General features: G+C 54.8%; 1 protein-coding gene across 1 annotated transcript; it reads left to right on the forward strand.

Moving 5' to 3' along the window:
• The first annotated feature begins 183 nt into the window (after window positions 1–183).
• On the forward strand, window positions 184–25,662 carry ARHGAP35 (Rho GTPase activating protein 35). The gene is made up of 7 exons (XM_075076375.1): window positions 184–329; window positions 10,036–13,940; window positions 18,828–18,972; window positions 21,608–21,685; window positions 22,097–22,228; window positions 22,579–22,684; window positions 22,806–25,662. The coding sequence occupies exons 2-7, from the start codon at window positions 10,248–10,250 to the stop codon at window positions 23,164–23,166; spliced, it is 4,515 nt and encodes a 1,504-aa protein (XP_074932476.1). The 5' UTR covers window positions 184–329; window positions 10,036–10,247; the 3' UTR covers window positions 23,167–25,662.
• The last annotated feature ends 1,838 nt before the right edge of the window (window positions 25,663–27,500 follow it).

Genomic DNA, 27,500 nt, shown 5'->3' on the forward strand with positions numbered 1-27,500 from the left:
CGCTGCCTCCCTCCTGCCCCGCGCGCGCCCCCCCCGCCCCCCCGCGCGCGCGCCGCTGCCCCCCGCCCCCGTCGGCGCGGGAGGAGGCGGAGGGAGGGGGAGGGGGAGGAGGAGGAGGAGGAGGAGGAGGAGGAGGAGGAGGGGAGGGGGAGGAAGGCGCCGCCGCCATTACAGGCCGAGCCCGCCCCGGCGGCCCCGCCGCCCCCGCCCCGCCCGCCGCCCGCCGCCCCCCGCCCCTCGCCGCCGCCGCCGCCGCCCCGAGGGGGGGGACATGGCGCCGCCGCCGCCCGCCGCCCCCGGCCCGGCCCGCCGCCGCCGCCGCCGTCACGGTAAGGAACGGTCCCGTGTTCAACCCACACCCCCCCCAACACACACACACCCCCCGGCTGGGAACAATGGGGCCGCCCCACCCCCGCCGGCCGCGGAGCCGCCGGGCCGGCCCACAGCCCCGGGGGAGGGGGTGGGGGGTGGCAAGACCTCAGCCTGGGGAGGGTCCCCCCAGTTTGGGGGCGGGGGGGAATCATGGGGCGGGGGGGACTCACGTTGAGGGGGGAGACCCCCTTGGGGAGGGGAGACACCCCCCCCTTAAGTGGAGACGTCCCCCCATTTAGGGGAGGGGTGTTGGGTAGGGAGACCCCTCTTTAGGAGAGGGGAAACACCCCCCCCTTAAAGGGGAGGGGTCCTGGGAGGGGAGACCGCCTCTTTAGGAGAGAGGAGACCCCCACACACCTTAAGGGGAGGGGTCCTGGGAGGGGAGACCCCCTTAACGGGGGGGGTTGTCCCGCAGTTAGGGGGGAGGAGGGGAGACACCCCCCCTTAAAGGATCAGTGATGCCCCACCAGCAAGGGGATGGAGGGAGGGGGCACCCCTATTAAGAGCTTGGGGGGCTTCTCCCCCTAGCCGAAGGACCCCCATTTGTGGGGGGGGGGGGCAAGAGGCATTGCCCCCCCCCAGATTTGTGCCCTTGTGGAGGGGCCAGGGTTTGGGTGGGCTCCCAGGACCTGGCTTCCCCCCTCCTCACACCACCCCCCCAGGGGGGGCAAGCCCTAATCCCCCTCCCCAAAAGAAAACAGAGAGGGGGTGGTGTTCGTCTCCTCCTCTGTGCGCCGGCAGAGCTGCAGGCTGGTTTTTGGGGTACCGCTGCATTTTCAGGGTGTCCCTCCGGCTCTTGGGGGGGGGGGGAGTGTATCTCCAGCATCCGCTTTCCCATGTGGCAACCCCCCCTCTCTGCCCCCCTCCCCTTTTCATTTTTCCGGCCCGTTTCCGAAATCTTCCTCCGCCAACCCGCGTTCCTCCGGTTTTTCCGGTGCCGGCAGCGATTTCCCCCCACCCCAATTCCTCCGGAGATGAGGTCGGGGTTCCACCGACGAGGTCGGGGTTCCACCGGAGCCGGCAGCTCCCTCGGAGCGAAGCCATCGTTACTGTGACGTCCACCGGCAATTAGAAAAGCGCCTCTTTTTTTAATTATTATTATTATAATTCCGTAATAAATTGATGGTGCCGGCTGCGGGCCGGAGAAACGGTTAAAGACGTTCTCTGGGAGAATAAGCTTCGCACAATGATTCTTTATATTTGGGGGTTTTTTAACGGAAACGGGGCTTTGACTTCTTGATAGTGATTTTTATTTCTTTTTCTTAAATTTTTTAATAGATCCTCCCCCCCCCTCCCCTTCCAGGAGCTGCCGTATCCACACAAGCCGCCGGTAATTGCCGTTTAAATCCGCAGAGATAAAGACGGGCCTGACGCGGGCTCGGACCGGCTGGTGATGTAATTTTTAATGGCCTGAATTTCATTGATTTCTGCTTTCGCCCCACCAACCTCGGGGAAAGGGACGGGGGAGAATCAAATCGAAGAAACCGCTTGATTTTTGTTTTGCTTTGTTTTGTTTTCAAATAAAAAGCCCAGAAAGGCACCGAGGCTGCGCCGCGGAGGGCTCCTGCGCCGGGGCTCCCGCTGCTTTCCTTATCCCTCCCGATTTGGGGAAGCTAAATGAGGGTAACGCGCTTTTGACGGCGCTTGGGAAAATAAATTTGAAGTCTTTTATCTTTTTTTTAATCCCCCCTTTTCCTTTGTCCGCATTCCCGGGTGTTTCGGGGTGGCACCGCTTGCCTCCAAGCCTCGGGGAGCTTCGGTTTTACCTTTGCCGCCTTAAAAATAATAATTAAAAAAAGAGGCTGTTGTGGTTCTGAGCTGCGCAAAACATCCGATTTTAGGACTTTCCTCGCTCGGGCGCTTGCGCGTCTCCTCGTCCCGGCTCGGAGGATGGGATTCGGGGAGTGGTGCATCCGAAACAGCATCTCTGCTGGAGCGTGGTATGAGCAGCATCTCCCGGAGAGGCTCTTCTTTCCTCTCCGTACCCGCTTTGCTCTTCAGGTTTTTTCTTTTTTTTTTTTTCAGTCTTTATTTATTTTTCCTTCTTGCTCAACCGGCCTCGGTTCCCTCTTGGTGTCTCCCCAGCCACATCTGCTCACCAAGTAGGTTTTTCCCTCAATCCTCGTGGCATCTCCTGGCTCGAGGCATCACCAAATAGTGATATTTTTAGAGAGGTTTGGGCTTTACCCGGCTCCGGGTTGGTTTTGGAGATGCCAGTTTGGAAGCTTGTCCTCTCCGGAGTGACACAACCTGACCATGAGTGTCTCGTAGAGATCTGTGTTTTCACGCAGGGCTTAATGCAGCTAATTTTCCACCGTTCCCGCAAACCGTGGTGGATTTTCTTGGAGCTGATCCCCTTGGGGGCCAGGCGGGTTGGCTCGGGAACGTCTGGTGGGGCTGTAAAACCCCATGGAGAGATACTTGATAAAATAACGGACAAGATCCATCCCTGTCCGCGGCTGCGTCTTCCCTCCCCACCTCCGAATTCTGGTTAAACCAGGGAAAGCAGGGGGGTAGGTGCGTGCCGAGCTTTGTTCCTGTGGCTGCCTGACAGCCACGGGGCAACGACGACCCTCATTTTGGGGTGAATTGGCTTAATTGGGGTGGGCAAGAGGTTGGGGTGATGAAGTCTGCTGGTTTTTCCTGAAGGAAACGGGATTTATCGCAATGGCAGTGGGGAATTGGGTGCGTAAAAGCCTGTTTTATGACGTGAGGTTTCAGCATGGCTGTCGTGGAAGGTGATGCTTGTCTTCGTGCTGGGCTCAAAGCCTAATTAGTCATCTAGCTACAGCTGATTTAATTGACGTGTGCCAGCGTTTGAGTGCCCGGGATGGGACTCAACGGTTGGTCTTTGCTCCTTCACCGAGGGATCTCTATGATTTGACATCCTTTGGCCTCATCCTCACTGACTCATTTGGACGTTGCCCCAGGTTATTTTCCTTGAAAATGAGTTTGGAGTTTACTAGCCAGCGGGGCAGGGTGATTAACGCTCTGGTACCTTCTCGGTGAGGTGGCCGATGGTGGAGCCGTTAACAGCCCAGGTTGGGTGGGATGGTTGGCTCCATCCCAGCTGCAGGGACGTTTCTGGTTGGGCTTTGCTCTGGTTGGGTTGGGTTTTGCTTCGTTGGAAACATTCAGTCTTTGGGGCTGTTGGTGGTAACACACGGGGAGGGGCTCTGGTTGGTCCAGAAATATATATATATAAAAAAATGTATGTGGATGTAGGTTGGCCACAGTCAACGGCTCAATGTCCAAATGGAGATCAGCAATGAGAGATGTCCCTCGTGGTCCGTACTGGGACCAGGACAGTTCAATGCCTTCGTCAAGAACCTAGAGGGTGGGATTGCAGATGATGCCAAGCTGAGTGGTGCCATCGGTACCCTCGAGGGAAGAGCTGCCATCCCGAGGGACCTGGAGACGTTGGCCAACGTGAACGTCATGAGGTTCAACAAGGCCAAGCGCGAGGTCCTGCGGCTGGGCGGGGGCAATCCTCTGTCCCGGCGCGGGCTGGCGGGTGGACGGACGGACAGAGAGCAGCCCTGCGGAGAAGGACTTGGGGACGCCGGTGGGTGACAAACGGGGTGTGAGCCGGCAATAGGGAGGGGATTTGGGATTTGAGACCCGCCGCGCATCCAGCTCTGGGGACCCCAGCAGAAGGCGGCCGCGGAGCTGCTCGAGCGGGTCTGGAGGAGGCCAGGGAGATGGGCCGGGGCTGGAGCAGCTCCGCGGCGGGGAGAGGCTGAGGGAGTTGGGGTCGCCCAGCCTGGGGAAGAGAAGGAGACCTTACTGCGGCCACTCAGTACGTAAAGGGGCTCGTAAGAAAGACAGAGAGAGACTTTTACCAGGGTCCGAAGGGACGGGATGAGGGGCAACAGCTTTAGACCGACTGAGGGGAGGGTTAGGTAGGACGTGAGGAAGAGATGGTGTATCGTGAGGGCGGTGAGACGCTGGAGCAGGTTGTCCAGAGAGGCTGTGGCTGCCCCATGGTGGGAAGTGTCCAAGGTCAGGTTGGAGGGAGCTCGGAGCAACCCGATGGAACGGGAGACGTCCCTGCCCGTGCCAGGAGGTTGGATGGGGGCCCTTGGAATGTCCCTTCAACCCAAACCCTTCCATGATTCTGTATATACACACATGTACTTATATACGTAAGCGTATACGCGTAACCCTGCAGTCTGAGCCCTCACGAAGCTCTTGGCAGAGCCGACAACTCAACCCAATGCCACGTTTCTAACAACCCGCCTCAAAGCTGGTGTCTACCTTTCTCCTGCCGGGAACGCTGCTGGAAGAGCTGGCCTGGGCCGGGGCTTACAGCTGCGCCGGACAGTCTCCTCGTTTGGGAAACCCCCTTCGTTAGGAGAGAAGCTCGTCGTTTTGCAGGCTTTGTGTTTTTTCGCTGGGGTGATGGGCGAGTCTGCGTCTTGCAACCCATCGCTCCTTCCTGCGTGTCCGCAGAGAGCCGGTGAACGAAGAGGTCTGTCCCCGCTGCTGACACACCAAAAACCCACCCCAAAACAAGCCCAGTAAGAGGTTCTTTCCCCCAGCGCTTCGCTGACGGTGAGAGGCGTGGGAGGGGAGATGATTGATGTTCACACAGTGCTGCATATCCCTTTTCCCGTTCTGGTAGGACTTGACCTTTACCTTTTGTTTCGGGGTTAGTGAATTATTTTTAAAGCCTTTTATGAGTTGATGAACGCCATTGTGGTGGCATGCGCTGAGGCCATGTCGAAGGCAGTGGTGGGGCAACTTTTAAATACCCAGGTGAGAAGAAACAACACTTAATGATCTATTTTTTCCCTGCTGTATCGTTTTGGTGTGGTTAACTTGTCCAGGATATTTATCTTACAATGGATAAATAGAGGTTTGTTGGAAAGGGGCTGCACCCTCAAGGCGTATTTATTTTTCTAAGCGTTATCCCGGGCTCGGGTGCACCTTTCCTGTGATGCGAGATGCTTCTGGATGCTGCCTCACTGCCGAAAAAACCTTTGCCCACCTGTTGTGAGATACTGTTTAACCACATATTTATTTTTCCCCTTTCCTTCTAGTCCGAGAGCTTTAATGACCCCACTGGGGAGAGCGTGCCCAGGCCGCATGGCTCCTGGGCAGGTATTTCCACCGTTTAAACCTTCAGATTATTTCGTGATGCTTCGATGATGCCGTGGCCGGGTTTGCCAAAATGCCTGAGATAAGCGTGGCTGGCTCCGGATTACCCGAATCGGTTGCTGTGGTGGGATCGTGCCCCGCGCCTTGCCCGGAGAAGGGGAATGCCAAACCCAGTCGTCCCGGTTTTAAGCTTCATGGTTGGTTTTTGTTGTTTTTTTTCTTTAGGCGCTTTGAGCAAGTTCAAATTTGCCACTCGCAGAGGACAGAGCAACCATAGATTTGGTGTCTGAGGCTGGTTCGCGGCACCGGGAGGTTTAACCGGCAGCCAGAGAGATGCAGAGCTTGGGGAGCAGCAGCATATCCTGGGGTCCCCATCACCAGGTGGCTCCGGATGGGGGTTTTTTGGTGATGTTAATACACCCAGAAAAACAAAGCACTGGAGATGCCCCGCGTCCCCTCAAGGTGCTGCAGGGCCGCTGTTTATTTTCCTGTCTTCCTCTGCATAGTCCAGACAGTTTAGAGCCTTGGCTTATTTAACTTAAAGTTCTTATGCTAAATGCTCAGTTTTTCTTAAAAATGCAAAGTTTGGACGGGTTGTGGGCGCAGAGGGGAGGCTTGTCCCATGGCAGGCTGCTGTCCAGCCAGTCACCGCTTGGCAAATAAGGTGTAGGCGAAGGATGGAGCTGTGTCTCCTTAAACCCTCCGTGCTCTGGGTTTAACTTCATCCGATGTTCCAGCGGGAACACCAGTTCTGCCGTTATTTTAGCCCCTGGCTTTGCGCTGTGCAAAGCACTCGGTGCCCCGGGCGTCTGCGGCAACGGGTTTAAGAGGAAGAGGATCCCGTCGACCTGGGGAGAGAGCTGTGACACGGAGGTCATTCCCCTTAAATAAATGAAAAGTCGTGCCAAAAGCTGGCCGGCGTCCGCGCTGACGTCGGGTCCCCTGCCCTCGGGGGTTTTTGAGTCACAAGCTGGAGTTTCTCCTCCCGCAGCGCCCGCTGGGGCCTTCGTGACCCTGGTGAGTGCCGCAAAGAGCATGAAGAAAGCTTTGTCTCCAGTTTAATAGCGTTTGGGAAGCTGCTTAATTGAACGTGCTATTAATTCTGGGGCTGTTGCGACACACGCACGCTGCAAGCGTCAGGGACTGGCGTGGAAAGCCGGGTTTAGTGCCGGCAGCCGCCCAGGCTTATCGGCAGCCCGGATTGCATGAGCTGCTGTTGCTGGTGGCAGCAGTCGTAGCCAGGCTTCAGGTATCTGGGGGTGGAAAACACTTTTTTTTTTCTTCTTTTCCTTCTCTTTGGGTCTGCTGCCAGCTTCTTAAGAGGGAACAAGAGCTAAATTCCCCACACGTCATTGGAATTAACGGAGCAGGTCCCTTCTTCCTGGTCCTCCCGGCTGGACTTTGTGGTGTAAATGAATAACTCCTGACTCAGGGATTTAGGGTAGAAAACGAAAGCAAGTGCCGTTTGACACCGGTTTTCCCCTTCCCGTGCCCCGAGCAGACGTCGCCTCGTTAGGCTGAGCTAGATGAAGACTTGAGGACGCACAAGTGTGAGCGCAGCCAAAAGCAGGGTGGGTGTGAAGCTTTCGGCAGCTCCTGGGTCTGAATCTGGGGGGTGGGTTCCTTATCCCAATGCCAGGCTGATCCCTCCGGCTGCTTTCCCAGCACGTGCAGAGAAACACAGTGGAATCAGGCAGGTTCCGGTGTGCTAGCCAAGGTGGATCCCACCGCACGTCCCAGCGCTCCCCCAAAACCTGCTTTTACGCCGCTGCGCTTCCGAAACCTTGCGTCTCTCTCTTTTTTTAGGTAAATAAAGCCTAATTTTAAAGGTATGTAGCTGAACAGCTGGAGGAAGCGGGGGAAATGACTCTCAGGACTCACACAGGACACGCGGTGATTGTTCTTTTTTTTTTAACTATTATCCACGTTTAGTTCCTATAATTTTAGTGTGGAAACCCCACCCACGATGCGCTTGGATGTCCCAGTGCGTTTTGCTGGTGTAGGAAATGCTCGTGCGAGTGAACGCGAGCGGGATGAAGGCGACGGTGCGAAGCCAAAGGAGCCGCCTCCCCTGGAATTCACTTTTTGCTCCCAAAACCCACTTGTGGAAATACTTTTACAACTGTGCATGCTGTGAGTTTTGCTGGTGGAAGAGATAAAGGTGGCTTCTCCAGCAGGCAGGAGCGAACAGAAACCTGAATTTCACTAAATTCATCAGAAAATCATTGGATGATCCTGTTGCCTGGCCATGTCCTGCAATTCATTAATAAATCGCCCGCTTTATGCCAAGGATTAATGAGGGAAACGGTGCGGGATCCTCCGTGCCAGCCCTTCCTCACCCTTACTGGGCACTCGCTATATTGCTGCCTTCGCTTGTCACAGATTTGGGCTCAGAAATCAGTGGCTCCGCAGTTCTGGGGATTTTTAATTTTTTATGGAAAATTGGGAAAGTGGTTTTACATCCACGAGTGGGCTGGGCACGGCTGGGAAGACGCTTCGTTGTGCCGCGCACCCGAGGATCACCCATCTGTTGCACGAGATTAAGCGTTTCGGACCCAGATGGTTAAAAGCTTAAATCAATCTTTGCAAAGATCCGAACGACCCATTTTGGGGACTTTCTGCCACTGGAATGTGGTGAGAAAATTTACAACCAGGAGGGAATCCCTCCGACATGGTGCCCATGGTGTGTTTCCAGCTGCCGTGTCGGCCGGGTGCTTCAGCCGGAACACGGGAGCATCGGAGGGGAGATGGGGGAGCAGCGATGTCTCACCGCTTTGGCTGCCGGTCAGGCAAACCGGTTAAAACAGTGCCAGGGATGAACCAGGGCATGCTGGTGTCTCGCCAGGGTCTGGGTGCTTGACGCTTACCCAAGCTCGTCCTCCAAAATGGGGAGAAATGGCAAGGATTGAGGAAAAACATAGGAGAAGCAACCATACAAGCAGCCGTGAGCCTCGACCAGCCTCCCCGGGGAGTAACTGCATTCCTTCAAATTGAGCGATGAGTAATTATTTGAAGTAATTAAAGGTTTGACAGCGGCTCGGCAGCATGGTTTACATTGCACCGGCACTACAGCTGTTACGCCCTTTTACCTGCAAGAGTCTCACCTTGAGCAGTGACACATGCTGCTGATAAGTGATGTTCCCGCGGGAAATAGCGTGTCCGTGGAAGAGCCGAGAGTTTGCAGACCAACTCCTAAAATGCCCGAATGTCTTGCATTTAAGCCCAAACGCACGCTGCTTCTTCGTGGCCTTCAGATTGTGTAACCCGGTGACTCGGCTGATGTGGGTGACCTCGTGGAAGGGTGAAATGTGGGGTTTTTTGGTTTGGGTTTGGTGTTTTTTTTTTTTTGAGATCAAACAAAGGTGAGGGTAGGTTTTTTTTGAAAGCAAAGCGCCCGACAGCATGGCAGGTTCGCGGCAGCCTTTGTCTGTCGTGTGATTCAGTCCAATTGGGGAACTGGTAAAACTGCACCATCCAGACATCAAAGCGGAGGAGACGTTGTGGAAGGCTGTGCTCCTTGGGTTGTTCCGACGACCCACGGTGTCATCTGCACGCGAGTTAATTTTGATTTTTTGCCGTAAGCCGAAAAACTCTTCCGCTGTGGGATTGTAAAGCAAATGATCTCAGCTGCCGTGTTTCGTAGAATCACAGAAGGGTTTGGGTTGAAAGGGGCATCTTCCACTGGATGAGGTTGCTCCAAGCCCCATATGTAGAGTCATAGAAGGGTTTAGGTTGGAAGGGACCTTCAAAGACCACCCAATTCAACCCCTGGCTGTGGGCAGGGTCATCTCTCACTCGGTCAGGTTGCCCTGAGCCCCATCCAACCCAACCATGAACATTTCCCGCCATGGGGCAGCCTCAGCTTCTCTGGGCAACCTCCTCCACCCTCTTAGTTTCAAGAGCAGTAAGTAGGATCGTCCCTCGAGCGCTGCTCCCTCCAGGAGGACTTCCTCACATCGGCTGATGCTTGGGGCATGTTGGGCGCCTCCTCAAGGCTTTACTTGGATCTCTGTGCCTTCCCTTTTTATTTAAACTACTCTGATCCTATTAGACCCCATCTATCCATGGGGAGCGAAGAGGTAATCCTCCCGGTAGAAGCAGTATCGGTGTTAAGCCAGCGCTACACTTGATCTTAAGTCAAAAGGCAAAGAAAAGACAGAGAGGTTTGTTTTACTCTCTTCAGCGTCGAATCGGAAATGCCCGTGAAGCAAACCCTCTCTCCCAGGCTCCATGGTGGATCCCCTCGTCTCTTCCCTCTGCCGCTGACCTGTTTTTCTTGCTCCCTGCCCGGCTCGAGGCGCAGACCGTGACCTCGATCTGCTTTTGCGACACGGTCGGTTTGTGGTTTGCGCCCACAAGCCGCTTGTGACGATGGTGGGGAAGCCGCGTCCGCTGCGGTTAGCGCTCGGTCGGATGCTGCGGCTGGCGCGTCTTCGCCGCCGCCAGTATCTCCCCAGCTTTCAAGTGCGAGGCGTATAAGATGGTACGGGCAGAATTAGGTCTGTTTGGGGTTCCTGAGGTGAAACGCTGATGGCTTGTGTTTTCTTTTCCTCTTTCTCCTAGGGGGAAACGTCGGCCGTCCAACAACGGGGACCAGCAAGAACTGAAGCGTTGCTGGTACGTACAGGATGGGAACGACGAACTTCATCGCCCCGGCGCCCTGCCTGGCTTGAGAACTGTCACCCTGCCTTCCACCGAGCTCCCAAGTCGCACCAGGTGCCGGAAACACTAATCCTCTTGGAAGCGTTTGACTGGGACAGGATGTGTGGACGATAATGATGGCAAGAAAGCAAGATGTTCGCATTCCCACCTATAACATTAGCGTGGTGGGATTGTCTGGGACGGAGAAAGAGAAGGGGCAGTGCGGCATTGGGAAATCCTGCCTTTGCAACCGGTTTGTACGGCCCAGTGCGGATGAGTTTCACTTGGACCACACTTCGGTTCTCAGCACCAGTGACTTTGGGGGAAGGGTGGTCAATAATGACCACTTCCTCTACTGGGGGGAAGTTGTGCGTTCCCTGGAGGACTGCGTCGAATGTAAAATGCACGTTGTGGAGCAGACGGAGTTTATCGACGACCAGACCTTTCAGCCTCACCGCAGCACGGCCCTGCAGCCCTATATCAAGAGGGCTGCCGCAACTAAACTGGCGTCGGCTGAAAAGCTCATGTACTTTTGCACTGATCAGCTTGGGCTGGAACAGGACTTTGAACAAAAACAGATGCCGGATGGAAAGCTGCTGGTGGATGGCTTTCTTCTCTGCATTGATGTTAGCAGGGGTATGAACAGGAACTTTGATGATCAGCTTAAATTCGTTTCAAATCTTTACAATCAACTAGCGAAAACAAAAAAGCCCATCGTGGTGGTCCTGACAAAGTGTGACGAAGGCGTGGAGCGGTACATTAGGGATGCACATACTTTTGCCTTAAGCAAAAAGAACCTCCAGGTTGTGGAGACGTCGGCTAGATCCAATGTGAACATTGACTTGGCTTTCAGCACCTTAGTGCAGCTGATTGATAAAAGCCGGGGAAAGACTAAAATCATCCCCTACTTCGAAGCTTTGAAACAGCAAAGTCAACAGATAGCTGCTGCTAAAGACAAGTACGAGTGGCTGGTCAGCCGCATCGTCAAAAACCACAACGAGACGTGGTCGAACGTCAGCCGCAAGATGCAGTCCTCTCCGGAGTATCAGGATTACGTCTACCTGGAAGGAACGCAGAAAGCCAAAAAGCTGTTTCTGCAGCACGTCCACCGCCTCAAGCAGGAGCACATAGAGCGCCGGCGGAAGATGTATCTCGCCATGCTTCCTCAAGCGTTCGAAGCCCTCATCCCGGACCTGGACGAAATTGATCACCTGAGCTGCGTGAAAGTGGAGAAGCTTCTGGAGACGAAGCCGGACTTTCTGAAATGGTTTATTGTCCTGGAAGAGACGCCCTGGGATGCCACGAGCCACATCGACAACATGGAGAATGAGCGCATTCCCTTCGACCTGATGGAGACCCAACCCGCCGAGCAGCTCTACGAAGCTCATTTAGAAAAGCTGAGGAATGAGAGGAAAAGGGCAGAAATGAGAAGAGCTTTCAAAGAAAACCTGGAGACCTCCCCTTTCATCACACCTGGGAAGCCCTGGGAGGAGGCGCGCAGTTTCATTATGAACGAGGATTTTTACATGTGGCTGGAGGAGTCTATTTATATGGATATCTACAGCAAGCACCAAAAACAGATCATAGAAAAGGCCAAGGAGGAGTTTCAGGAGCTGCTCTTAGAGTACTCGGAGCTGTTTTACGAACTGGAGCTTGATGCTAAACCCAGCAAGGAGAAAATGGGCGTCATTCAGGATGTCTTGGGTGAAGAGCAAAGGTTCAAAGCCCTGCAGAAGCTGCAGGCTGAGCGGGATGCTCTTATTTTGAAGCACATCCACTTTGTGTACCACCCAACAAAGGAAACATGTCCGAGCTGCCCAGTTTGTGTAGACTCTAAAATCGAGCACCTGATCAGCTCCTGCTTCATCAGGCCTTCCGAACGCAACCAGAAGAACTTGCTTTCGGACTCCAACATCGACAGGATCAATCTGGTGATCCTCGGCAAGGACGGTTTGGCGCGCGAGCTGGCCAACGAGATCCGGGCACTCTGCACCAATGACGACAAGTACGTGATCGAAGGTAAGATGTACGAGCTATCCCTGAGGCCAATTGAGGGCAACGTCCGGCTCCCCGTTAACTCTTTCCAGACACCCACCTTTCAGCCTCATGGTTGTCTCTGCCTTTACAACTCGAAGGAGTCGCTGTCCTACGTGGTGGAAAGCATCGAAAAAAGCAGAGAGTCAACCATCGGCAGGAGGGATAATCACTTGGTTCACCTTCCTCTGACGCTCATCCTCGTTAACAAGAGGGGGGACACCAGTGGTGAGACACTACATAGCTTGATACAGCAAGGCCAGCAGATCGCGAGCAAGCTGCAGTGCGTCTTTCTGGACCCTGCGTCTGCTGGCATCGGGTACGGCCGTAACATCAATGAGAAGCAAATCAGCCAGGTTTTGAAGGGGCTGCTGGACTCGAAACGCAATTTAAACCTCATTAGCTCGACCTCCAGCATCAAAGACCTGGCGGACGTTGACCTTCGCATCGTCATGTGTTTGATGTGCGGGGATCCATTCAACGCGGATGACATCCTTTTACCCATCCTGCAGTCCCAGACCTACAGACCTTCGCAGTGCGGCAGCAGCAGCTCCGTCCTCCTCGAGTTATCCATCGGGCCACACAAGAGGCGCGTGGAGCTCTCCCTCCTTTCCTACCATTCCTCCTTTAGCATTAGGAAAAGCCGGCTTGTCCACGGGTACATTGTCTTTTACTCAGCAAAACGCAAGGCGTCCCTGGCCATGCTACGTGCCTTTCTCTGCGAGGTGCAGGATATCATCCCCATACAGGTCGTGGCGCTCACGGACGGCTCCATAGACATCCTGGACAACGACTTGAGCAGAGAGCAGCTCACCGAGGGTGAGGAGATCGCCCAGGAGATCGACGGCAAGTTCACCACAATACCTTGTAGCCAGCCACAGCATAAGCTGGAGATTTTCCACTCGTTTTTTAAAGATGTGGTGGAGAAAAAAAACATCATCGAAGCCACCCACATGTACGACAACGTGGCCGAAGCCTGCAGCACGACGGAGGAGGTGTTCAACTCGCCTCGAGCGGGCTCCCCTCTCTGTAACTCCAACCTGCAGGACTCGGAGGAGGATGTCGAGCCCCCCACCTACAGCCCCTTCAGAGAGGACACATCCATGCCGGCCCTGCCCAAAGACCACTCGAAGCTTTCCATGGAGCTGGAGGGAAACGACGGCTTGTCTTTCATTTCCGTCATGAGCACTTTTGAAAGCAAGCTGAACAACAAAGTACCTCCTCCGGTGAAACCAAAGCCCCCCGTGCATTTTGACATTACGAAGGGGGACCTGTCATATTTGGAGCAGGGGCATCGGGATGGGCAGAGGAAGTCCGTGTCTTCTAGTAGCTGGTTGCCCACCGACTGCTTCGATCCTTCTGATTACGCCGAGCCGATAGACGCTGTGGTCAAACCTAGAAACGAAGAGGAGAACATCTACTCCGTGCCTCACGACAGCACCCAGGGCAAGATCATCACCATCCGAAACATTAACAAAACTCAATCGAACGGCAGCGGCAACGGCTCGGACAGTGAGATGGACACCAGCTCCCTGGAGCGGGGCCGCAAGGTGTCGGTTGTTAGCAAGCCCGTGCTGTATCGGACGCGCTGCACGAGGCTGGGCAGGTTTGCTAGCTATCGAACCAGCTTCAACGTTGGGAGCGATGATGAACTGGGACCCATTCGAAAGAAAGAGGAAGATCAGACTTCCCAAGGGTATAAAGGTGATAACGCCGTTATTCCCTACGAAACGGCCGACGGGGAAGATCCAAGGAGGAGGAACATCCTGCGCAGCCTGAGGAGGACGACGAAGGTAGGCCGGCGCTTTCTGCCCTTCGGTCGTGGGATTCGTGGGGTAGAGGTTGGGATGTCATGCCAGGTGCAAAGGCCGAACGAGGGTGGGAGCCCCTGCAGTCACGTTCATGGCGTGTTTTTCATGTATTTACTGATTGAGGAGTAGCGTGAGCACAAAATCTCTTCTTTTTTTTATTTTTTTTTGTGTGTTAACTCACTGCTGGCGTGGACTGCGTGAACTTGCAGTCCTACACCAAAATCACCGCCACTGTCTCCACTGTGGGCGTTTGGCTCTGACGACTTTATACTCATGACGTGCCTCTGAGAAAGTTTGTTCCACACTCAGAAGTTATGAGTTTCGAGGTACAATTAACCAAAACGGGGGTGCTTTGAAATGTGGCCTCCATTTGCCTTGTAAATTCTCTTTAACATGAATGAACGTAGTAAAGTCACTATTGGCATAGAGTCGTTTAAAGAAATGATGTAAAGCTAGTTGTTTCCAACCAGAGAAGACATTGGTAAGTTCAGGACACGTCTATGTTATTGTCTGTTGCCGCACTTGGGTGGCTCTCCTCTAGACACGTGGTGCTGCCATGGCTCTACAGAACCAGCTTTAAATCCACCTGGATTCGCTGCTGCTCTTCAGCACGATGATGGATCTGCTCTTTAGAGGGTGAAACTGGTTTTGGACAAGCCTGTCAGTTCAAGGTGCTGTGTGGTTGAGTAGTCTGTTGACTTGTTGGTCACCGATTGGCACGCCAAAGGCCAACCTTTGCCCGTTGAAGGCAACCGGTTGGCACACCAATGGCCAACCTTTGCCCATTGAAGGTCAACGGTTGACATACCGATGGCCAACTGTTGGCCAACCTTTGCCTGTTGAACGCCAACATTTGGTGCGCCAATGGCCAACTGTTGGCCAACCTTTGCCTGTTGAAGGCCAATGGTTGACGTGCCGATGGCCAACTGTTGGCCAACCTTTGCCTGTTGAAGGCCAACATTTGGTGCGCCAATGGCCAACTGTTGGCCAACCTTTGCCTGTTGAAGGCCAATGGTTGACGTGCCGATGGCCAACTGTTGACCTTCAAAGGCACACAGCCGTGAGCGTGATGTGGTGATGTTGGGCGTGTGGTGGGCATCCTGCCTGCCCCAAGTCGTGGTGGACATCTTGGCTCCAGCGTGTGGATGCGGATGGAGAAGCAGAGTTGTGCTTGCGTGGTCCATGGGAGCGAAAACACCTGGCGCTGTGGCGGGGTGGAAATGCACACATGTATATATACACACATGCAACACAGAAACATACAGTACACGTTATATACATACACAGATGCAAACATTATATACATGCAGATATACACGTGGCATATACAGGCGCTCACGCGTCACACATACAGACATATACATACACACGTTAAATATACACATGTTAAAGATAGATACACACGGACATCCCACACAGATGTCACATAAATACACGTTATACACATATGTACGCGTATATGCACACTATATACGTTTATAGATGCACACATTATATATGCATGTTATACGCATGCACACTATGAACAGGCTTATGCACACATACATACGTACACATGCGTATTTACACACACATATATGCATACACTTACATACATACACGCTTATGTACACATATACGCACAAAACATACACACACTTACCTTATACATGTTATATACACACATATACACACGTTATATATACCTACACATGCTTTACCAGGTACACACTAGATATGCACACATGTGCGTGCGTCCACCTAGTTATATACGCATCTATACATACACTGTACGTGCACATACATTACGACGTGGGTTTATATACGCGTGCAGGGAAGAGGGGAGGAAGGGAAGCGGGGGCCTGCATTGCCCCCGACCTGGCAGAGGGAGCAGCGGCAGCCGCCGGACGTCCTGCTCGGAGCCGCCTGCCGCTGCAAAACCAATCAGGGTAATTAAGAGGCGTTATTAATTTCCACTGGAAACAAAGGGAGAACCGCCCGCGATGGTCTGCCAAGCAGGAAGGAGTAAAGAAAAATTCTCTTCTCCTCGGCGGAGAGGATGGGGCTGGAGCGATGCCCTCGGCCCCTGGGAACGATCGCGGTCCCCACGCCGTCATACCGAGAGCTTCCTTGCTTTCCCTTCCACGTCCAGCCGCCGAAGCGTTGGTTTCCGCTCGCTGCGTTAAAGCTCCGTCCGGATGCTCCCGTTCGTGGGGTTGCTCGGGGAGAGCCAGTTGCCCTCATCCAAAAAAGGTGTTTCAAGCCTTCCCCCCCGCCCAAAAAAAAAAAAAAAGGTGTTTTGAGTCTCCCCGAAACACCCACACAGGGAGAAACTTCCCTTACAGGGACTGATACTCTCGCTCCCGTGGCATGGGACGTGCTCTTCGGCAAAGGGAAGAGGGTTCGCTAACGGGACCAGGTTTCCAGCCAACGGGTTTGGGTTTGTAACTGGCTTGTTTGGGTTTGTAACCTGCTTTTTTGCGTTTCCAGCCAGCGTTCCCAGGTTTTGCTCCCGTCCTGTTTTGCAGCACGTCCCCCTTTGAATCCGAGGGACGTGGCTGGGCAGGGGATGCTGCTACTAATAGCAGGACCCACCAGCTTAATTCCTTCCCCTTAATTTTGGGGATTTATTTTTCAGTCACGGTCTCATCTTCGTTTTGCTGGGTTGACGGTGGCAGGTACCACCCCGCCCGGGCTAGAGGAGCGTTTGGGTTTCCACCTTTGCTTCGGTGACACGTTGCGGGGTTTATTTGCTTGTTCGTCGAAATTTAGTAGCAAAAATTCTCATCGCAGAATCGTGGAAGGGGTTGGGTTGGAAGGGACCTTTGAAGATCCATGGGGAGGGACATCTTCCACTAGGTCAGGGTGCTCATCCATGGAAACACAGAATCACAGAAGTGTTTGGGTTGAAGGGACCTTCAAAGATCATCTAGTCCAACCCCTCTGCCCTGGGCGGGAGCATCTTCCACTAGATGATGTTGCTCCAAGCCCCATCCATAGATTTGTAGAAGGGTTTAGGTTGGAAGGGGCCCTCCAAGGGCCCCATCCAACCTCCTGGCATGGGCAGGGACATCTCCCGCTCCATCAGGTTGCTCCAAGCCCCGTCCAGCCTGACCTTGGACCCTCCCACCATCGGGCAGCCACAGCCTCTCTGGACAACCTGCTCCGGCATCTCACTGCCCTCATGGTACAACAGCTCTTCCTCACGTCCTACCTAACCCGCCCCTCGGTCAATTCAAAGCTGTTGCCCCTCGTCCTGTCCCTTCAGACCCTGGTTAAATGTCTCTCTCCGTCTTAGAAGCCCCTTTAGGTATTGAAAGACCAGAAGAGGGTCTCTTGCACTGGGGTGCCCAGCGCTGGACCCAGCACTCCAGGCGTGTCCTCAGTGGCACTGAGCAGAGGAGAAGGATCGTCTCCCTCCACCTGGCAGCAACGCTTTGCCTAATGCAGCCCAGGATGCCGTTGGCTGCCTTCATGGCACCTTGTGGTGGTCAATTTGGTGTCCACCAAGACCTCCTTCTGTCCAGCTGGGTGGCCCCCAGCACAGACTGGCGCATGGGGTTGTTCCTCCTGCAGGGCAGGGCTTTCCCCTTCCCCTTGTTGAACTTCATGATGTTCCCATCTCAGCCCTGTCAAGGTCCCTCTAGACAGCAACACGACCTTCTGGGGTATCAACCGCTCCTCCAGCTTTGGTGTCATCTGCAAACCTGCCGAGGGTGCATCTGCCTCGTCATCCTGATTGTTAACGAAGCTGTTAGACAGGACCGGACCATTGACCCCTGGCACGTGCCACCGGGCACTGGCCTCCAACTAGACATCGTTCCACTGATCACCACCCCTTGGGCCTGGCCGTTGTCATCAACCCGCCTCGCCTTCTGCTCATCAACAGCTTCTCCAGGAGAATCTGGTGGAGACGGTGTCAAAGCTCCTACTGAAGGCACTGTCCACCGCTCTCCCCCGTCTACCAGGCCAACCGCTTCATCCTAGGCATTCCCTAAGTTGGGTGAACTTCCCCTTGGCCAAGTCCCATTGGGTTCTCCCTCATTTTCTGGTCCTTCCCTTCGTCACTCGGAGAGGGATTTTTTTTTTCAGCTAAAGACTGGCAAAAATGCCTATTTCCATGAAAAAGGTGCCACTGCTTATTTTTCACCAAAGCTGTGCTGTCCAGGAGGCTCCACCTTCAGATGTTGGGATGAAATCCGTCGGCTTTGCAAAGCCTTCGGTCGGGTTTAACGTCTCTTAGTGGGGAAGGGAGTGTCGGGAGAAGTGATTTTCCCCGTCCGTAACCGCCGTCTCCACCTCTCTCTTGAATAAATACGTTATTTGTGATGATGATGATTAACTTGAAGAAATAATAATAGCAGTGTCTTATTCATAATATAACAACAATAATATATAATATAACATGTGTCAGGATAAATAATAATTCATTGGGATAAATAATAATTTGTCAGGATAAACAATAAATTGCTTGAATAAATAGCAAACGACTGGAATCGGCGCGTTATCTGGGTCTCGCGGCTGTTGGTGAGGAAGCTGCAGGTGCTGGAGCGTCTCCAGGAGACTTTTCCCCCCTCCCCAGCTCCTGCTGGGTCTGGCTAAGCTGGGAATTGAGCTCGGCATCGTGGGTGCCGTGTTTTCAGGCTTTATCCATGGCTACGGTTGGGTCGGCTGAGGAGCAGTGGCTTTCCCTGTCGGGTCGGGTTGTACCGCTCCTGCCAAAATAACTGTATTTTGGCTGCTGATATCCTTCAATATGTAAAGATTTTAAGAGCGGCCTCCGCATCCTTCCTATCTCGGCGGTAACAGGTCAACGTGTGGATTTAAGCGTCTAAATAAATGGGTGTATTTGGGTTATTTGCCTCAATTCTGCTCCGCTCTCTCCCGCAGAAACCAAAGCCCAAGCCTCGGCCATCCATCACGAAGACAACATGGGAAAGCAACTATTTTGGGGTGCCTTTGACCAACGTAGTGACTCCAGAGAAACCCATCCCCATCTTTATTGAGAGATGCATCGAGTACATCGAAGCAACAGGTAAGAGCAATCGCCTGCGGAGCTTTCTGCCTGGGGGAAGGCCTCTTGGCACAGGCTGGAGCGCGACGGCAACGTGCGGGGAGTTTTTTTGTCTCCATCGTAAGCTCGGGTCACTGTGGGAAGGTGTAAAAATCTTCCTCGGATCTGTTTTTTATTACCTGGGAAAAGGAGCGTCCCCAGAGAAACGCTGGCCTCGGATGTTTGCTGTTCCCACCCCAGCCTCAGAGGCGCAGGGCTGAAATCATTCAGGCGAACTCTATGTTCTGAAATCATAGATCATAGAATCATTAAGGTTGGAAAAGGCCTCGAAGATTATCAAGGCCAACCGTCAACCCAACACCACCTAAACCATGTCTACAAGTGCTGCATCTACACGGTGTTTGAAGCCCCCCCAGGGGTGGCGACTCCCCCGCCTCCCTGGGCAGCCTCTGCCAGCGCTTGACAGCCCTTTTGGTGAAGAAATAGTCCCCAACAGCCAACCTAAACCTCCCCAACGCAACCGGAGGCCGTTTCCTCTCCAATCGCTTGTTCCTTGGGAGAAGAGACCGACCCCCCCCTCACTCCAGCCCCTCTCAGGCAGCTGCAGAGAGCGAGAAGGGCTCCCCTCAGCCCCCTCTTCTCCAGGCTAAACCCCCCCAGCCCCCTCAGCCGCCCCCCAGCACACTTGTGCTCCAGACCCTGCCCCAGCCCCGCTGCCCTTCTCTGGACACGCTCCAGCCCCTCCAGGCCCTTCTTGTCCCGAGGGGCCCAAACCTGAGCCCAGCATTCGAGGTGGGGCCTCCCCAGGGCCGAGCACAGGGGCCCCATCCCTGCCCGGCTCCTGCTGGCCACACCAGTGCTGACACAAGCCCGGGGGCTGGTGGCCTCCTTGGCCACCTGGGCACTGCTGGCTCATGCCCAGCCGGCTGTCAGCCAGCACCCCCAGGGCCTTCTCCGCCGGGCACTTCCCAGCCCCTCTGCCCCAGGCCTGGGGCGTTGCCTGGGGCTGGTGTGACCCAAGGGCAGGACCTGGCACTTGGCCTTGTTAAACCTCACCCAATTAAGCTCAGCCCATGGATCCAGCCTGTCCAGATCCCCCTGCAGAGCCTTCCTACCCTGGAGCAGATCGACGCTCCTGCCTGACTTGGTGGGTGTCACCTGCAAGCTTAGCCCACGCTCAACCCCCTCATCCAAATCATTGATAAAGATAGTAAAAATGCTTCAGGTGAACTCTATGTTCTCAAATAATTCAGGCAAACTCTAAATTCTATGATTCTCTTTGGTAACTCCAGCCGCCTTCGGGCAGGATGGTTGTTCAGGGGTGGTTTTAGGGGTTGTCGTGGTTCAGCCCCAGTCGGCAACTGAACCCCCGGCAGCCGCTCGCTCACCCCCCCACCCCTGTGGGACGGGGGAGGGAATCGGACGAGCAAAAGAACTTGTGGGTTGAGATAAGCACAGTTTAATAATCAGGATAAAATAATAATGATAATAATGATTATAATAATGACAATAATGATAATATAACAAAATGGAAAAGAAAAATGGGGGGAAAAAAAGGGAAAAAACCCACAGAAACACGAACGACACAGCCGCTCCCCACCCGCCGACCGACGCTGCCCGTCCCCGAGCCGCGGTTGCTCCCTCCCTCCCCCGGCCAGCCCCTCCCAGTTAACATACTGGGCATGACGTTCCATGAGATGGAATATCCCTTTGGCCAGTTTGGATCCGCTCTCTCGGCTGTGCCCCCTCCCCTCCCGGCTCCTTGTGCCCCCGGCAGAGCCTGGGAAGCTGGAAAAGCCCTTGACTAGTACAAGCCCTGCCCAGCACCAGCCAAACCGTCGGTGCGTTACCAACATTGTTTTCATGCTAAGCCCAAAGCGCAGCACTGGGCCAGCTGCAGTGAAGAAAATTAACTCTACCCCACTCAAACCATGACAACACCCCGCCTTTCGCCTTTCCCTCCAAGCCGTCGGCGTCGGCGCGTACGCCGTGAAGTTTTCAGCCGTAACAAACACCAAAATAACCTCCAGGCTTTTTTTATCGACGCCGTTTTCCCCTCCCGTCAGGCTCTGGGGCGGCCGTAACGGGGAGATCGGGCAGCCAGTGCTTCCCCCTTCTCCGGTGCGTGGGGTTTTTGTTTGCCGGTGGCAAAGCGTGAGCCAACACGGCTTTAAATGGGCGCAAAGTGATGCCAAGAGTTGAACATTGTCCTGGGGATAAACCACCTAAAATCAAGGTTGGGGGTTTGGAGGAGCCATGTAAGAAAAATATAGGATGGAGGGTGAAAGGACAGATCCGGGGTGAGAGGTGTTGCGTGGAGCTCCGGGTTGGTTCGACATTAACTTGCTGGGACTCCTAATTTTTTAATTAAAAAATAAAAAGATCTCTACAGGACGTTGGGTTTAAAAGGTTAAAAATAAGAAATAAGGGAACTCCTCCATGTCAGGACGAGGTCAGGGGCTGGGTTTAAACTAGGAGGAGCTGAATTTCTTGAACGGGGAGGGATTTGGGACGTCGTCGCTTCCAGGCTTTGGGGATCAAACGAGTCGTGTGGATTTTAATTCCTATAAAGGAGGGTTTAGAGGGTGGATTGTCCCTAAACCCCCCCCAATTTGCGCACCCCGTTGCGCTGACGTCCGCTCTCTTTCCTCGCCAGGGCTGAGCACCGAAGGCATTTATCGCGTGAGCGGAAACAAGTCGGAGATGGAGAGCCTGCAGCGGCAGTTCGACCAGGGTAACCTCAGCAGCTGAGATTCCTTTTTCCACCCCAAAATTCCACCCCACGCCCGAGTCCCCTCTGCCGCCATCAGTGTTTTTAGGATAAAAATGCGGTTGGACACGCTTAACCCCTGTCATTTTTATAACCTGGATAAAGCTGACGCGCCCGCCGCGGCTGCGCTGCCCCGTGTCGTGCCGATCGGCGACCGGCACTCTCCGGTCTCCGCGTTTTTCTGGGTGTTTTATCCATTTTCCTGCTTCTGGGCGTCCGGATTTTGGCTCCTCTGTGAAACGGAGATTCGCATCCGCAGCTGGAGGCGGTTTTCTGCCGAGCCGCTTCGGGACGAACCCCTCGGTGCTTCGGGGTGCGACAGCGAGCTCTGGGGCGGGGGGGCGGGGTGTAACGCCGAGACCTCTCCCCTTGCAGATCACGCGCTGGACCTGGCTGAGAAGGATTTCACCGTTAACACCGTCGCTGGAGCCATGAAGAGTTTCTTCTCTGAGCTGCCCGAGCCCCTGGTCCCCTACACCATGCAGGTTGAGCTGGTGGAAGCCCACAGTGAGTATGCCGGGGGGGGCGTCCCGGCCCGTCTCCTTATTAATTAACACACATCTCGTTAATTTGGACCATAAAAGCCCATTTACGGATGCGCCTCCGTATTAACTCCCACCCTCCGAGCCTGTTTCTGGCCGGAGATGCTCTGCCCCGGCGGCACCGCTCGGCGCCGTCCTGCGCCCCAGGAGATTCTGCCGGGTCTATTTTTGGGAAGACGGTTGATCCGCTCGAGTTGGTGGCCTAAAAATCCCCCCCTAAAAGAGGAGGGATCGCACGTCGGGACACCGCCACGGTACCCGGCGGGTGTTTTTTCTATCTCGGCATCCCCTCGACTCCATTTTTCCTCCCGGTAGAAATCAACGACCGGGAGCAGAAACTCCACGCGCTGAAGGAAGTGCTGAGGAAGTTTCCGAAGGAGAACTACGAGGTCTTCAAATACGTCATCGGGCACTTGAACAAGTACGTAGCGGGGTTCCTGCGATGCGGGAGGAGGGGTTTCGGGGCACCCCGAAGCCCATCGAGGCTATCGGGTTCCGTGACGGCGCTCGCCGGCATCGTTTCGACCCCTCTCCTCTCGCAGGGTCAGCCACAACCACCGGGTGAACCTGATGACCAGCGAAAACCTCTCCATCTGCTTCTGGCCCACCTTGATGCGCCCCGACTTCAGCACGATGGACGCCCTGACAGCCACCCGCACCTACCAGACAATCATCGAACTCTTCATCCAGCAGTGCCCCTTCTTTTTCTACAACCGGCCCATCCTCGAACCCCCCAGCGCCGCTCCCGGCTCTCCGTCGGCCGCCCCACCCGGCGCCCCGTTCCTCCCCGCCACGCCGGCTACGGCTCAACCCTCGCCTCCCCGGACGCCGCCGCCGTCGCCGCAGTCGCCCGTCCAGCCGCTCCTCCCGGCTCAGCTTCACGCGGAGCAGCACACGCTGTGAGCCGGCGCCAGGGAGTTTAAAAAAGAAAAAGAAAACAAAAAAAAAAAAACAAACCACCCGCCACAAAAAACCAACGACAACAACAACAAAAAACAAACAAAAGAAACCCCCCACAAAAAAAATAACCATAAAACTCTTGGTTTTGGGGGCGTCCAGCAGAGACGGGGAAGCGAACGCCGGGCTTGGGCTCGCCGTCTCCCGCCCCGGCGCAGACTTGGCACGGCGGGAGGGCGCCGGGGCGGCCGGACTTGCGGCCCCAGGAGGATTTTCTTTCTTTTCCCCTCCCCCACCTTTTGGTTCGGGCAGGGCCTCGAGGGGCGGATCTGGCAGCGACGGTGGGACGCCGGGGCTGAGGCGGCGGACGCACGGGCCAGGGCGCTCGGCGGATCGGACGCTTCTCCGGCAGCACCTGGACTTTACGGCTCGGCCCTGGCGCCGCCAAACCCCATCGCATCCCGCGGGGCGTGGTCCAGCTTAGCCCGAGGCTCATCCAACGTGGTCCAGCTTAGCCCGAGGCTCATCCAACGTGGTCCAGCTTAGCCCGAGGCTCATCCAACGTGGTCCAGCTTAGCCCGAGGCTCATCCAACGTGGTCCAGCTTAGCCCGAGGCTCATCCAACGTGGTCCAGCTTAGCCCGAGGCTCATCCAACGTGGTCCAGCTTAGCCCGAGGCTCATCCAACGTGGCCCAGCTTAGCCTGAGGCTCATCCAACATGGCCCAGCTTAGCCCCAGGCTTGTCCATCGTGGCCCAGTTTAGCCCCAGGCTCATCAATTGTGGTCCAGCTTAGCCCCAGGCTAATCGAACATGGTCCAGCTTAGGCCCAGGCTTGTCCATCATGGTCCAGTTTAGCCCAGGCTCATCCATCATGGCTGAGCTTAGCCCCAGGCTCATCCATTGTGGTCCAGCTTAGCTCAGGCTCATCCAGCATGGTCCACTTTAGCCCATCGAACATGGCCCAGCTTAGGCCCAGGCTCACTGCCGCGTCCCACGACTTGCCTGCGCTGTCCCGCAGCTCATCTGGCACCATCTGACGCACCCCAGGACCCCCCCAGGGACCCCCCACTTCCCACCTGCTCTCCGAAAAGCCTTTGCGGGGTCCTGGCGTTGCCTTAGGCCGGGCCTAACCTCCCATTTTTCTGCCCGCCCCCCCCCCCCCCCCCAGGGACTTGAAGCACTTAATGGAGGGGAGGGGTCGCTGCCCCACCCCCACCCCATTTTCAGCTGGATTTGGGGTTTTTCACTGGAAAAACCGGTGCTGATTTTTTGGGGGCTTTGGGTTTCGTTTTGGGGAAGAAAAGCCAGAATTTGGCTGCGGTGAAGACACTGGGGTGGGGGGGGGAGGGGAGGGGGCACGGACGCCTGGGTCCCCTCGGGGGTGGGTGCTGGGGTGGGGGGGATGTGCCCGGACGCCTGGGCCCCCTGGGAGTTTGGGGGAGGGGGGGGCTTGGATCCCTGAGGAAAGGGGGGTCGGCCCCCTGGGGGAGGGGGATACCCAATGCCTGGGTCCTTCCCCTCCCCCCCCCGCCCCCCCAGCCTCCCCTCCCCCGCTCCCAGTACCGGGGGGGGGGGGTTTAAACTGGATTTTCATGGTACCACTGGGAGAACATGGGGAAGGCTCCCGCCGCCCCTCCTGGGTCTCTTCGCACTTTAAGACGCCCCAACATCCCCCCCTCCAAGTGATGAAAAGAGCCCAAATCCCCCAAAACACCTGCCGTTCCCCCCCGCGGGGGGTGGGGGCACCTCTGGCCCACAGAAACTCTCAGAAAGGGCTTTTCCTCCCCCAATTTCTCCAGTCTCGTGCTTTAAAACAGAAAGTGTTGGTGTAAATAGCGGCCGCCGGCTTTTTATTTTGGGTTTTAGTTTTTTTCTTTATTTTAAAGTGTTTTCCATAAAACTGGCCAAAAAAAACCCAAAAGAAAGAGGAAAAAAAACCCAGAAAAATCATTAAACCGCTCCCCCCCCAGAAACCCTCAATTTTCACCCAGGGAGGGTTTTACCAGTTTAAAAAAATGGGATTTGGGGGCTTTTCGGCACAACCACCGGCGCCTTTGGTTGCGGAGGGGAGGGGGCAGGTTGGTTCTGGGGCAAAAAAAGGCAAGAATCAGGCAAAACTCAAACCAGAAGACTGACACATTGCTGCTTCCCCCCCCAAATTAAAAAAATGGGGCAAAACACTACATTTTAACCATTTCCCCCCCCTTTTCCTGTTGCTGCGTCTGCCTCGCCCACCAACGGTTTTGGGACAGAACTCCCGATTTTGGGGATTTTATTCTTTTTTACCCCCTTTTTCTTGTGATTTAGGGGTTCCCCCCATAGGTCGGACCCCCCCCCCCCCCGGTTTGGTTTTATTTTTTTTGATAACCTCGCAAAACAGCGTATCGGAAAATAGTAGTTTTTAAACCAGGACGTAAGTTATTCTTTAAGTAATTAAAAACGGCGACTCCCCCCCCCCACTGTATATTAAAAAAAAACACAAAATCCCTCATTAATCAAAAAGAAGGAAAAAAGAGGAATTTTTGGGTCATTTCGGGGGTTTTTTTCCACCGGCATTAACGGTTCCGCGTTTTTTTTTTTTTTTTAGGGCCTAACGACCCCCCCCCTTGTAGTTTTGGTGATAGATTTGCCTTTTTCTGCTTCTTTTAAGGACATTTTTAACAATTTTGTGGTATTTTCGGGGCTGATGCGATTTGTGCATGAAAAAAACAAACCCATCCCCCCCCCCCCGTAATGTTTCACACTCGGGGGGGGGGAGGGGGTGTGCGGCCGGGCCCGATCCTGACCCCAGGAGAGAGGAAAAAAACGGAGGGAAAAAAAGGAAGATGAGGAAAAAAAAAAATATAATGATAATAATTCTGGAGTTTTGTGGAGTTTTATGGGGGGGGGAGAAGGGGGAGGGGCCGGAGGGAGGAAATGGGGAGGTGGGCGCTAACTGGGGTGGGCTGGGGGACTGGGACCAGTTGCGAACTGGGAGCTGGGTGTTGGAAACTGGGAAGCCGTGGTAAACTGGGAACTGGAACTGGGAGGCAGCTGGGAACTGGGCGCTGCGAGCTGGGAGCCAGCTGCAAACTGGGAGCGGGGAGCTGGAAACCAGTTGCACACTGCGTTTTGTGGAGTGGAACCAGCTGCAGACTGGGAACTGGGCTGTGCAAACTGGGACGCAGCAGCAAACTGGGAACCCGTGGCAAACTGGGAGGGAGCAGCGGCAAGCTGGGAACCGGGCGCTGGGAGGCAGTTGCAAACTGGGAACTGGGCTGTGCAAACTGGAATCACCTGCAAACTGGGAACCGGTGGCAAACTGGGAATGAGCAGCAGCAAACTGGGGCACAGTGGTAAACTGGGAACTGGGCTTGGCGGACTGGGAACCAGTTGCCAACTGGGTTTTGCAGCCTGGGGAGCCCCTACAAACTGGGGAAGGGCGGCAGACCAGCCTTCTCAAACTGGGCAAACCTAATTTTCAGGTTAATCAGCAAAAATTTGCGCACAGTGGCTGCAAACTGGGGGGGGGGGGGGGGGGGGAGAGGGGTGTGTGTCCTTTATTTGGGGGTCCTGTGAATAAATCGAGGACAAATTTGGGCTTTTCCCACAGTTTTTATTTCCCAGCCCAGCTCCTCCCACCCTGCTTCCCCGCGCTGACAGCAGGGGCTGCAAAAACCAGGGCCGAAACCACCCATTTCCTGCACTGTGCCCCAAAAAAATACTCCTTTTTTTTAGGACACCCCCCCCCGCCCCAAGCGGAGCCACGCGGGGGCAAGTTTGGCCCAAAATCCCCATTTTTCACAGCAGGAATGAGGGTGCAAACACGGCGCGTGCAGCAAACGCCCCAGGAGGGTGCTGACCCCTCCCAGGGGGGTGAGTGAATAAATACAAAGCAGCCAAAACTGGGGGATTTTGCAGAAAAAGAGCATCCAGGGCGTGTGTGTGTGAGAGCAATCCCAGCCCGGGGGGCGGGCTTTAATTGGATTTTAATCCACCTCTCCCAGGGTTTCCAATCCCCCTGGTGGGGTTTAATCCTTCAAGGGAACTTTAATTCTCCCAGAGATGGGGTTCAATCCTCCTGGGAGGGGGTTTAATCCTCCCAGGAGCAGTTTTAATCTTCCTGGAGGGGAGTTTAATCCTCCCAGGGGGGTGATAAATCCTCTCAGGGGACTTTTAATCCCTTGGGAGGTGGGGGTTAATCCTCCCAGGGGGGGGTTTAATCCTCCTGGGTGAGGGCGGTTTAATCATCCCAGGGTGGTTTTAACTTTCTGGGTGGGGTTAATCCTCCCAAATGACTTCTAATCCTTTTGGTGGAGGGGTTTAATCCCCCCCAGGGTGGGTTAAATTCTCCTGGGAG

The sequence above is a fragment of the Phalacrocorax aristotelis genome, chromosome 30 (genome assembly GCF_949628215.1).
Source record: "Phalacrocorax aristotelis chromosome 30, bGulAri2.1, whole genome shotgun sequence".
In the NCBI taxonomy this organism is placed as follows: Eukaryota; Metazoa; Chordata; class Aves; order Suliformes; family Phalacrocoracidae; genus Phalacrocorax; species Phalacrocorax aristotelis.